General features: G+C 48.9%; 1 protein-coding gene across 3 annotated transcripts in view; it reads right to left on the bottom strand.

The window, feature by feature from the left end:
- Positions 1-6,516: 6,516 nt before the first annotated feature.
- SARS2 (seryl-tRNA synthetase 2, mitochondrial) overlaps positions 6,517-11,671 on the bottom strand; it is a 28,204-nt gene continuing 23,049 nt past the window's right edge. For 2 of the 3 annotated variants that reach the window (XM_077932295.1, XM_077932296.1), the window contains 4 exons: positions 10,575-10,668; positions 8,579-8,671; positions 8,360-8,425; positions 6,517-7,124 (listed from right to left, as the gene is read on the bottom strand). In XM_077932295.1, coding sequence (XP_077788421.1) covers positions 7,008-7,124; positions 8,360-8,425; positions 8,579-8,671; positions 10,575-10,668 — 370 coding nt within the window. In that variant the 3' untranslated portion in view covers positions 6,517-7,007. The remainder of the gene's footprint in view (positions 7,125-8,359; positions 8,426-8,578; positions 8,672-10,574; positions 10,669-11,671) is intronic. The other variant, XR_013393775.1, reaches the window with a different exon arrangement.

Raw genomic sequence — 11,671 nt, 5'->3', positions numbered from 1 at the left:
TTATTAATTTTCCAATACAGTGGTACCTCTGGATGCGAACGGGATCCGTTCCAGAGCCCTGTTCGCATCCTGAAGCGAACGCAACCCACATCTGCGTGTGCACGGGTCATGATTTGCCGCTTCCGCGCATGCGCGTGACGTCATTTTGAGTGTCTGCGCATGCGCAAGTGGTGAAACCCGGAGGTAACGCGCTTCGTTAGTTCCGGGTCGCCGCGGAGTGTAACCTGAAAACGCTCAACCTGAAGCACATTTAACACGGGGGACACGGGTGGCGCTGTGGGTTAAACCACAGAGCCTAGGACTTGCTGATCAGAAGGTCGGCGGTTCGAAACCCCGCGACGGGGTGAGCTCTCGTTGCTCAGTCCCTGCTCCTGCCAACCTAGCAGTTCTAAAGCACGTCAAAGTGCAAGTAGATAAATAGGTACCGCTCCGGTGGGAAGGTAAATGGTGTTTCCGTGCGCTGCTCTGGTTCACCAGAAGCGGCTTAGTCATGCTGGCCACATGACCTGGAAGCTGTATGCCTGGCTCCCTCAGCCAATAAAGTGAGATGAGCGCTGCAACTCCAGAGTCGGCCACGACTGGACCTAATGGTTAGGGGTCCCTTTGCCTTTACCTTTTATGACTGTAAAAAACATCCAATTAACATATCAAGTCATAATCCAATTAAAATAAAAAACTAAAATAAAAACAAAGACCAAATTATCATCCAAATTATAATTATTAATTTTTCGGGGCTTCCCACAGTCTGGAGCTTGAAGCATATCCAAATCTCAGTCATGCCTCTCCTCGTTGTTTCCATATTTTCCACATCTCGATTTTAACACTTTTTTCCCTCCCTTTCAAGACAGGTGAAAGGAAGGAGCTCTTCACAGAGATAGTTAAACTGTGGAACTCACTTCCACAGGAGGCAATAATGGCCACCCACCTGGATGGCTTAAAAGAGAGGATTAGACCAGTGTTTCCCAACCACTGTTCCGCGGCACACTAGTGTGCCGCGAGATGTTGCTTGGTGTGCCACGGGAAAAATTAAAAAATTGAAAGATTTTTTTTTTTTAAAGTCAAATTTTCGATTGGGGCGCCGTCACTAGATGACCCCTGGGGTTCCCTCCCTCCCTCCCGCTCTGCGCCTCCCTCCTCCTCCTCCTCCTCCGGGGAGGCCCTTCCTGGCTCTCGGCCAAGGCTTGGCGGCTGCCACTCACTCACTCGCTCGCCCACCCGTCCCTCCATCCCTGCACCCGGCCTCTCCCCCTCCGTCCCCGGCGCGGGGGCTGCCGGGATCCGTAGTCCCCTCGCCCTTGGGCTCCGCGCCCGCGTGGGGTGCGCGAACTACGTTTTCCAGCGTGGCCTGGCGGGCCGGGCGTTTTGTTTGAAGCGCTCTTCTCCCGGCCATGGAATGAGCGCAGCGGCGGCGGCCGGGCGGGCAGGGGCTCTTCCGCGCAGACCCCGCGCAGCCTGCCTGCGCCCCCCGGAGATTGGGCGGCAGGATGGAGCCCGGGGATCCCCGCGGAGGCGGAGCGGCGGAGGCGGAGGCTGCCCCCCAGGTAGGGCTGCGTCGGGGGTTTTTTATTTTTGCAATGCTGCATCCGCGCCGGAGGGGACGCATCGGACCGCGTGGAGACCCCTTGGCGGGCGTGCAAGGCAATGCATGCGTGCAGGCATTGCATGGAGTGCAGTGCAATGCAATGGCAACGCGGCGCCCTGCATGCATGCATGCAACTTCCACCGGCGCTCCGGACTTGGCAGGTGAGGGGGGTCCCCAGTGGGCGGCAGAGAGAGCCGGGAGGGCGAAGGGGAGCCGGGGGGGAGCAGCGCTGCTCCCCGAGCCGAGCCCGGGGGGAAACTTCGGCGTCGTTGCACCGGGTGTTGGAAGCGGAGGCTGGCGGGGGCCCCTCACCTGCAAAACCTGGTCGCCTCTCATATATTTCGTGCATTGCATTCATCGCCCGCTTTCTCCTCCAAGGAGCTCCCGGGGGCGCGCGTGGTTCTCCCCGTGTTATCCTCGCAACAACAGCCCTGCGAGGTGGGTCAGGCGAGTGGCCCAAGGGAGCACCCAGGGATTGTCCTGGCCAGGTGGGGTGATTTGAACCCTGCTCTCTGCCCGGTCTTCGTCCTCATTTAGCCCCCACATGTGCATGACTGTGCATGACTGAGGTTTCCCCCCCTCGTCTTGGCTATGGTGTGAGTCTGTGCTGTTAATTAATGGGGTTCTGCCTTCGGAGAAGATGAGCCAGCCCTCAAGGAGGTGATTATGTAATTTGCTAGCAATTCATGTCCCTCCCGGCGTGACGCTGCGCGCTGACGTCACGGGGCTGTAATGGTGGTGTGCCTCGAGATTTTTTTCATGAAACAAGTGTGCCTTTGCCCAAAAAAGGTTGGGAAACACTGGATTAGACAATGCTTCTGAATACCAGTTGCTGGAAACCACGAGGGAGCTCAGCCTACACTCGAGTAGGACCCTGGCAGAGACACAAGCCTGACTGGCATGTTCTCTCCCTCCTGGTCGATCATTCAGGAGCTTCATAAGCTTTCTTCAGCCTGAACATCACAGCGACCGATGCCAACCGACACCGGCACACTTAGGGATCTGCAGAGTTTGCGCAGTTGCGTAACAGACCTCAGCAACTCAGCATTTTGGCTAATCTACTTTATTTACATATAAACACACACAGAGCACTGCAACACGGCTCCCTCTCTCTCTAGCATCAGACATCAAAGATAAAAAGAACAGAGGACAATAGTCCTACTTCACGGAACACAGTACAGTGGTACCTCAGGTTAAGTACTTAATTCGTTCCGGAGGTCCGTACTTAACCTGAAACTGTTCTTAACCTGAAGCACCACTTTAGCTAATGGGGCCTCCTGCTGCTGCCACGCTGCCGTAGCATGATTTCTGTTCTCATCCTGAAGCAAAGTTCTTAACCTGAAGCACTATTTCTGGGTTAGCGGAGTCTGTAACCTGAAGCGTATGTAACCTGAAGCGTCTGTAACCCTAGGTACCACTGTAATAAAAAGGTAAAGGTACCCCTGCCCGTATGGGCCAGTCTTGACAGACTCTGGGGTTGTGCCCCCATCTGACTCAAGAGGCCGGGGGGCCAGCGCTGTATGGAGACACTTCCGGGTCACGTGGCCAGCGTGACAAAGCTGCATCTGGCGAGCCAGAGCCACACACGGAAACGCCGTTTACCTTCCCGCTGGTAAGCGGTCCCTATTTATCTACTTGCACCCGGGAGTGCTTTCGAACTGCTAGGTTGGCAGGCACTGGGACCGAGCAGCGGGAGCGCACCCCGCCGCGGGGATTCGAACCGCCGACCTTTCGATCGGCAAGGCCTAGGCGCTGAGGCTTTTACCCACCCGCGTCCCACAACCACTGTAATACAAACATCCTGTCTCCGTCACTTCCCACTTTGTGGAGTCAAAACATACACCGTCATGTGATAGACAACAATCCCATGACCGCAATCACGGAGCAGGAATTCTAACAGGGAAGAGGGGCTCTCGTCGTCCTATCCTGTTTGTGGGTTTCCCACAGGCATGGTTGGCCACTGGGAGGACACGATGCTGGACTAGATGGAACCTTGGCCTCATCCAGCAAGTCACTTCTTGTATTCTTATGTTCTTGGGAGAAACTTGACTCTTGCAATTTGTTTTATTATAAAAAAGTGAAAGGATGACCTAGCCGAAGTCAGATCCTTCTCTCCTCCCCCCCCCCCCCCGGCGCTTTCTTTTTTTAATATATATTTTTATTAGTTTTTTAACACATCATTTCCAACATTCATACAACATAACTGATCTGAAACAGTATTTTAGACTTCCGTCAACGCCTCTGATGATTTTCCGTTCTTTATCACTTATCCTGCATTTCTTAATTTCTCTTAATTATCGTTAACTAATAATTCTCCCCATAGTCTCACTTGTAATATTTCAAATAGTCCCCCTTACAAAACTTCTTGCAATCCTACTAGTGTCATCTGTTCATTACTATTACTTTTCAAATAATTCATATATCTACTCCAGTCTTCTAAGAATCTCTGGTCCCGCAGGTTTCGAATCCTTCCTGTTAATTTATCTGATTCTGCATAGTCCATCACTTTCGTTCTCCATTCTTCGTTCGTCGGTACCGTAGTTCCTCTTGGGCTGGAAGTCAGATCCTACGCGTATTTACTTTGAAAGGCATTGCACCAAGTTCAGCGTGGCCTAGCCTGCAAGTAAGCGGGCAGAGAACACAGTCTATGGCTGCAACTCAACAACCACTTATCTGGAAACAGGGTTCGCTTAGCTCAAAAGCTCAACCGCCAAGCGAATCTATTACCCAGTGAGCATCTTGGCTTGAGTGGAGTTTCGAACCCTGTTCTCCCAGGTCAGAGTCCAGCACTCTAACCACTGCACAACACTGGCTTTCTCTTCTTGCTATACAGTGGTACCTCAGGTTAAGTACTTAATTTGTTCCGGAGGTCCGTTCTTAACCTGAAACTGTTCTTAACCTGAAGCACCACTTAACCTGAAGCACTATTTCTGGGTTAGCAGAGTCTGTAACCTGAAGCGTATTTAACCTGAAGCGTATGTAAACTGAGGTACCACTGTATCCTCATCTTCCATCTTTCAGTTGTAAGTTCTGCAGGGCAGGAGCCTGTGCTTTCTGATTGCCATGGGCTCTTCGTTTCAGTACAGCTGAGATACCTCAGTAATAGTGTGCTTTTATGCCACAGATTCATGATGACAGCCCTATAGAAATTGCAGGTTGCGCCCAACCAAATTCTTCTCTAGACTCCCTGAAATTAATCAGTGGGTCAACCTGGAATACAACTAGCATTGCAAACAGCCCTATATAGAAAATTTAACAGGAAGTATATAAAGGGCAGAGCTTGAACGACCGTTATATATATATATATATGGCATGATTTTATTTCTTATACAAATATTGAGGCACATGGTCATTCCATGTCACTGGTATATGCAAATGTCTGGCTCATTGAAGAACCTTTCCTCTCAAGAAGGATGAACTCACAGGTGGAGAATGCTTGTATTTGAATCAATTTTTATTACAGTGGTACCTCAGGTTAAGTACTTAATTCGTTCTGGAGGTCCGTTCTTAACCTGAAACTGTTCTTAACCTGAAGCACCACTTTAGCTAATGGGGCCTCCTGCTGCTGCCGCACCGCCGGAGCACGATTTCTGTTCTCATCCTGAAGCAAAGTGCTTAATCTGAAGCACTATTTCTGGGTTAGCAGAGTCTGTAACCTGAAGCATATGTAACCCGAGGTACTACTGTTATTTGTAAGGGAATATTTCAGAAATATGAGTTAATACGTCGTACGTATCTTTGTATTTTGTCCTTCCAGGCCGTGACGCTTTACGGTTTTGATTTGTTTTATTCTTTGTTTTCTTCCTCTTTGCTACGTCTGTTAACAAACCAATAAAAGAAAAGGAGAGAAAAATTTAACCACGCGTGACGTCCGAAGTCCGCAACTCTTTGCAGCAGCTGGTCCACCTTTCAATGTGTTGCCTGGCTTCTTGCTCTGTAGGATCTGGCATGGGAAGAGAGTTTGCGCAGCAAGACGGGTTAGGCCTAACTCCAGCTGCTGCCTCTGACGCCCTTCCATTTCCCCTGCGGGCTCAGCTTTTGTGCGGAGACAATTTCTCAATGCCACACCCGAGGGAGCCATTGTGGTTTGTGGCCACTTTGCAGAGGCAGCAGCTGTGAGGCAGGTGCGTCCGAGTCCTATAAAGAGCTTTTGGGGAGGAGGGTGGAGCTGGGTCAAATCACAAAAGGATGCTCTCTCTTTTTCAAACACACTTGACTCCCTTTCGGGTCCCCACTCCGTATCAACCTGCTCTTACCGCCACCCTAGCGACAGTATTTATTTATTTAAACTCTCCAAGCCGGGCAATGGTTTCAGGCATCACCTGGGAGACCGTGCTAGGCCAAGACGCAAAGCCACACTTTGTAGCTAAAGCACCACGATACCACTTTAGAGCCATCCGAATTGAGGGCCGTCACAAAGAACTGTGGCAAGAGAAACGAATGGACTATGCAGACTGGGCAAAACTGACACCTAAATTACATGACAAGGATAACTGTGACTTTAAAGATGACTAGGAACCCTTTACAAAGTATTTAAAGAGACAACAAAGTGAATTGGGCTCCTTGGCAGGTGTTGAATAAACATTCACAAACTTTTTATAGACAATATTTGGATAAATTAAGGATTTATACAATTTGGGTAACTTGCAGAGAATAACATATGTTGATAAACCAGAGGAAGGAGCTGAGGGAAGTCTGGGGAGGGAAGGGAGGGGGGGTTATAGTTTGGGGAGGGGGGAAATAAGGGGGGAATTAAGGATGATATATTTTTTTATAGAATGTTATGTTGAAATTCCTAATAAAAAATATTTTTTTAAAAAAACACCAAATTAATTGGGGGCCGTCACCATAGCTGAACTGTGCGCTGTGTGATCTACTCTATAATAATAATAGGGGACGCAGCATGCAAAAACCATCACTGCTAGAAGCCAACAGACGTTTTCATTAGCGATTTTTATTGGGCGAATGTCTTCTCTGTTCCGTCGACGGTTCTGATCAATGTACCCCGCTTCCCCACCAACGAAATACAATAGAGGTTAAGACAAGAGAGGAAGCCGCTAACTGGAGTCTGGCTGATGGGAAAATGGCAAGAGCTCCAGGAAAGGGCAAAAGGGATTCCCGCCACATGTTGGGACTTCACTGCCAGCCTTTTCTGGAAGCGCTCTGGGTCCACGAAGATCACCTTGGGAAGGACGGCTCATATTCCCCTCTACCCTGAAGAGGTGAGCTCTCTCTCTCCACAGTGCCCAATTGGGGGTAAAGGTCACCTCGCTGGCATTTCAGCCCCCCCCCCCAGTCCAAAGTCACCCACCCCATCCACTAGGCAGCGTCACTATTCAAGCGCTCATCCTTCCTTCCTCTCCTGGGTCTCTGGACTTCTTGACCATCTCAGATTTTCCAAGGCACCCCAGGATTTGGAGGGTGTTCAGTGTCTTTTGGGCTGGTTTGGGCCGATGTATCTCAACGGAGTATAGTTGGGCTTGCCGATGATCTCTGTGCCAATCAGTGGCTGTAGGACCTCTGGTACCCGAACGCTGCCATCCTACAGAGGAGGGACAAAGGTAGAGGAGGGGGTTTGAGGACCCTGTGCCGGCCACCTTCTGCCCTCTGCAGAACCGCCCTGGTTATTCTGTGAACCGCCCTGAGACCTCCGGGTATACGGCGGTCTATAAATTCAATAAAGAACAAGAATACAGTGGACACTCAGATTGCAAATGTGATCTGTGTGGGATGCATTTTCGCTACCCGCAGTGGCGCATCTGTGCACGCGTGGGTTGCGATTTGGTCTTCTGCGCGTGCGCAGCTGCCGAGACCCGGAAGTAAGCCATTCCGGTACTTCTGGGTTTCGGTGGTCCGTAAACAGAAAAAATTCAACCGAAAGCATCTGTAACCCGAGGGATGACTGTAACAACACAGCGTCAAATGAAACACACACCAAACTTGTTTCTAACAGGGTACGCCAGCTCCTAGCCCCTAAAATCTCCATCAGCCCTGGAGTGGACGGGAGCGATAGATCTCTTGGAACAATCCACAGGAGCCAACTCCTAGGGGCTGAGGTTCCTCTGGCCCCTGCAATAAAATATTTGAGGGGTCCGCCTCCCCCCCACAAAGCTGATGGACATTGCCTCTGGGCTGGAGGTGGGCCCCCCCTGCCATGCACAGAGCCCAGCCTAAAGTGGTGCATGCTCTGATTATCTCCCACTTAGACTACTGCAATGTGCTCTACGTGGGGCTGCCATTGAAGGTGACCCAGAAACTACAATTAATCCAAAATGCGGCAGCTAGACTGGGGACTGGGAGTGGCCGCCGGGACCATATAACACCGGTCCTGAGAGATCTGCATTGGCTCCCAGTACGTTTCCGAGCACAATTCAAAGTGTTGGTGCTGACCTTTAAAGCCCTAAATGGCCTCGGTCCTGTATACCTGAAGGAGCGTCTCCACCCCCATCGTCCAGCCCGGACCCTGAGGTCCAGCACTGAGGACCTTCTGGCGGTTCCCTCACTGCGAGAAGCCAAGTTACAGGGAACCAGGCAGAGGGCCTTCTTGGTGGTGGCGCCCGCCCTGTGGAACGCCCTCCCATCAGATGTCAAGGAGATAAACATCTACCTGACTTTTAGAAGACATCTGAAGGCAGCCCTGTTCAGGGAAGTTTTTAATATTTGATGTTTTATTGTGTTTTTAATATTCTTTTGGGAGCCGCCCAGAGTGGCTGGGGAAACCCAGCCAGATGAGTGGGTTATAAATAACAGATGATGATGATGATGATGGCAACGAACCTTCAGCTGGTTGGATTCCAGGAGGGCAATGAGCATCCGGGGAACAGCGCAGGCTGTGCCGTTGACCTGCAAAGAACAGACAGTTGTGCTGAGACGCTGGAGGCCCCCAGTGTGGCATCGGGTTCAGGAGGGGGAAAAAGCACAGGTTATCGACACCTGGGCTCTCCTTCTCCCCACCCATCCCTGTATCTCAGGCCACAGGCCCGGGGCCCAGCTTACCGTGTGCGCATAAGACAGGCGGCCTTCCTGGTTGTAGTACATGATGTTCAGCCGGCGGCTCTGGAAGTCTGTGCAGTTAGAGGCGCTGGAGATCTAGCAGGGGAAACGAAGGGCAGTCACATAAGTGGCCAACAAACAACAAAACAAAACAAACAACACAAGCAACACGATGACCAGTATACTAGGTAGCACTGCAATTCTTATTGCATAATATACATAATTTAGTACAACAAAAACAAAATGTGTACACTTGTAAATTCTCTAATGTATCTGAAATCAAATGAACACACATCTGTCAATCTTTGAAAGTCCATAGAAGTATAATAAGTCTATAGCTGAAACAAAGTAATAGATGCTATCCTGTGGGCTAAAACTTTTTAGGTGTTCAGGTGCCGAAGTTGTTGTTTAGTCGTGTCCGACACTTCGTGACCCCATGGACCAGAGCACGCCAGGCACTCCTGTCTTCCACTGCTTCCCGCAGTTTGGTCAGACTCATGTTTGTAGCTTCGAGAACACTGTCCCACCATCTCCTCCTCTGTCGTCCCCTTCTCCTTGTGCCCTCCATCTTTCCCAACATCAGGGTCTTTTCCAGGGAGTCTTCTCTTCTCATGAGGTGGCCAAAGTATTGGAGCCTCAGCTTCACGATCTGTCCTTCCAGTGAGCACTCAGGGCTGATTTCCTTCAGAATGGATAGGTTTGATCTTCTTGCAGTCCATGGGACTCTCAAGAGTCTCCTCCGGCACCATAATTCAAAAGCATCCATTCTTCGTCGATCAGCCTTCTTTATGGTCTCACTTCCATACATCACTACTGGGAAAACCATAGCTTTAACTATACGGACCTTTGTTGGCAAGGTGATGCCAACTTACTAGAGACAAGTGAATAACAACGTAGGACAGTGATCCCAGATAATCTGACTGTTTTGCTGGAATCTTCTTCAGCACAACCCATAGATTAGTAAAATGCACAAGGAGCAGTGGTCATAAGGATATGTAACCACTGCTCAGGGATTTGTTGTTACATAAATGGCCAAGGCAGAAGTTGCGTTGGGAGCCCTTGGGGCAGATCTCAGAAATGATTGTAGATATGAGAGTCAGATTTTGTCATCATCAAATGATATATAATGAATTGAAAAGGATGTTCAAAATATCTTTTATAAAAATCAACAACCCAGAAGTTTTTCTTTTGGGAATTATAGGGCCAGAACTACCTAAATTGTATAGAAATTTATTTATGTATGCCACTACAGCAGCAAGAATGCTACTCGCCCCAAAATGGAAAGAAGCAGAAGTCCCAGCAAAGGAAGAATGGATACAAAAACTTATGGGACATGCAGAAATGGTGACACTTACCAGAAGAATAAGAAATCAAGATAACAAACTTAGAACGGAAATGGTTCATTGAATATTTACAGATAAACTGTAAACAGATAAAAACATTAGCAGGATTATTGCAATAGCCTGCAGTTTTATAATATATATATAAATATATATTTTATATATATTTACAGTAGGTAATTAAATCTGTAAGTTAAATGAAATTGGATATGCAGAAGATATGAAAAAGTAAATTTAAGGAACCGCAGAAAAGAGTGGGAAGTTTTGAAATGTGAAATGGATGGTAAAATTAATGAAATGTATGAATTTGAAAAGTATAAATAAAAAACTAAAAAAAAAGAGAGAGTCGGATTTTGGTATGGTCAAAGGGGGGAACAGGACCCTCTTGGTGGCCCCACCACCCTCAGAATTAAAGGGGGAGAGTTTTGCAGAAAAGGGAGGGAGGGGAAGTCTCTAGACTGTGAAGACAATACTAAGCTAGACGGATCCACAGTCCGATTTCCTACATTCACGTGTTCTTCTTATCCTTCTGCGCCAATTCTCTACAGAAGGAGATTGAGAAGGATCTACTGGTCTCTCCCCAGGGCTTCTTCCACCTTGGGGTTGGGTTGGCCCTTGGACTAGAGATTCAGGAGCGAGCGGACTCTGCCCCCACTCACCTCTCCATACTTGTCCCGGCCGGGCATCCAGGCCTCAATGTCGAATTTCCTGTATGCAGGTAGGCCCAGTTCCTGTGTGGGCATATCCAGGACCCTATCGGTAAAGAGAAATTGAGAACAGATGTGTAACGGCGGCCATGAAAGTTGGGAACAACCTGATTGGCCTTCTCTAACCAGGTCTTGCTGCCTGAGAATTGCTAAGTAAATAAGTGAGATTGCCTTTTTGGGCCTTATTTCGTAGAACTCATACACCGCTGGACTGAAAACAAGCAAGCAAACCCTCAAAGCCATTTACAAAAGATAAAACAGCAAACTAAAGAAAAAGTTGCAATAGTTTAAAGCACAGAAAAGTTAAAATACAGTGGTACCTCGGGTTACATACGCTTCAGGTTACATACGCTTCAGGTTACACTCCGCTAACCCAGAAATATTGCTTCAGGTTAAGAACTTTGCTTCAGGATGAGAACAGAAATTGTGCTCCGGTGGCGCGGCAGCAGCAGGAGGCCCCATTAGCTATTTCAGGTTAAGAACGGACCTCCAGAATGAATTAAGTTCTTAACCCGAGGTACCACTGTACCTACAAGATGCTCAGAAAGTTGAGGTCATTTTAATCTGTTTCTGTACAGTGGTACCTTGGGTTAAGTACTTAATTCGTTCTGGAGGTCCGTTCTTAACCTGAAACACCACTTTAGCTAATGGGGCCTCCCACTGCTGCCACGCAATTTCTGTTCTCATCCTGAAGCAAAGTTCTTAACCCGAGGTACTATTTCTGGGTTAGTAATAAACTGTTCTTAACCCGAGGTACCACTGTAAACTGTACTGAGCTGTTAAAAGCTTTATGCGCTATTAGTAACACCTTGAATTGGGCCTGGCAGCAAATCAGCAGCCAGCGCAGGTCTCTGAGAGCACGGGCGTGATAGGCTGGCGAGTTCTCGCTCCTGTCAGCAATTGTGCTGCAGCATTCTGATGTTCCCTGGATGCTGCTTTGCTTTGTTAGTACAGTGGTACATCTGGTTGCGAACGGGATCCGTTCTGCAGCCCCGTTCGCAACCTGCAAAGAACGCAACCTGCGCCTGCACAAGCGCAGGTTGCAATTC

This window comes from Podarcis muralis, chromosome 7, assembly GCF_964188315.1.
Source record: "Podarcis muralis chromosome 7, rPodMur119.hap1.1, whole genome shotgun sequence".
Lineage (NCBI taxonomy): Eukaryota > Metazoa > Chordata > Lepidosauria > Squamata > Lacertidae > Podarcis > Podarcis muralis.
Note: the sequence above shows the minus strand (reverse complement) of the source record. Positions and strands in the feature narration are given on the sequence as shown.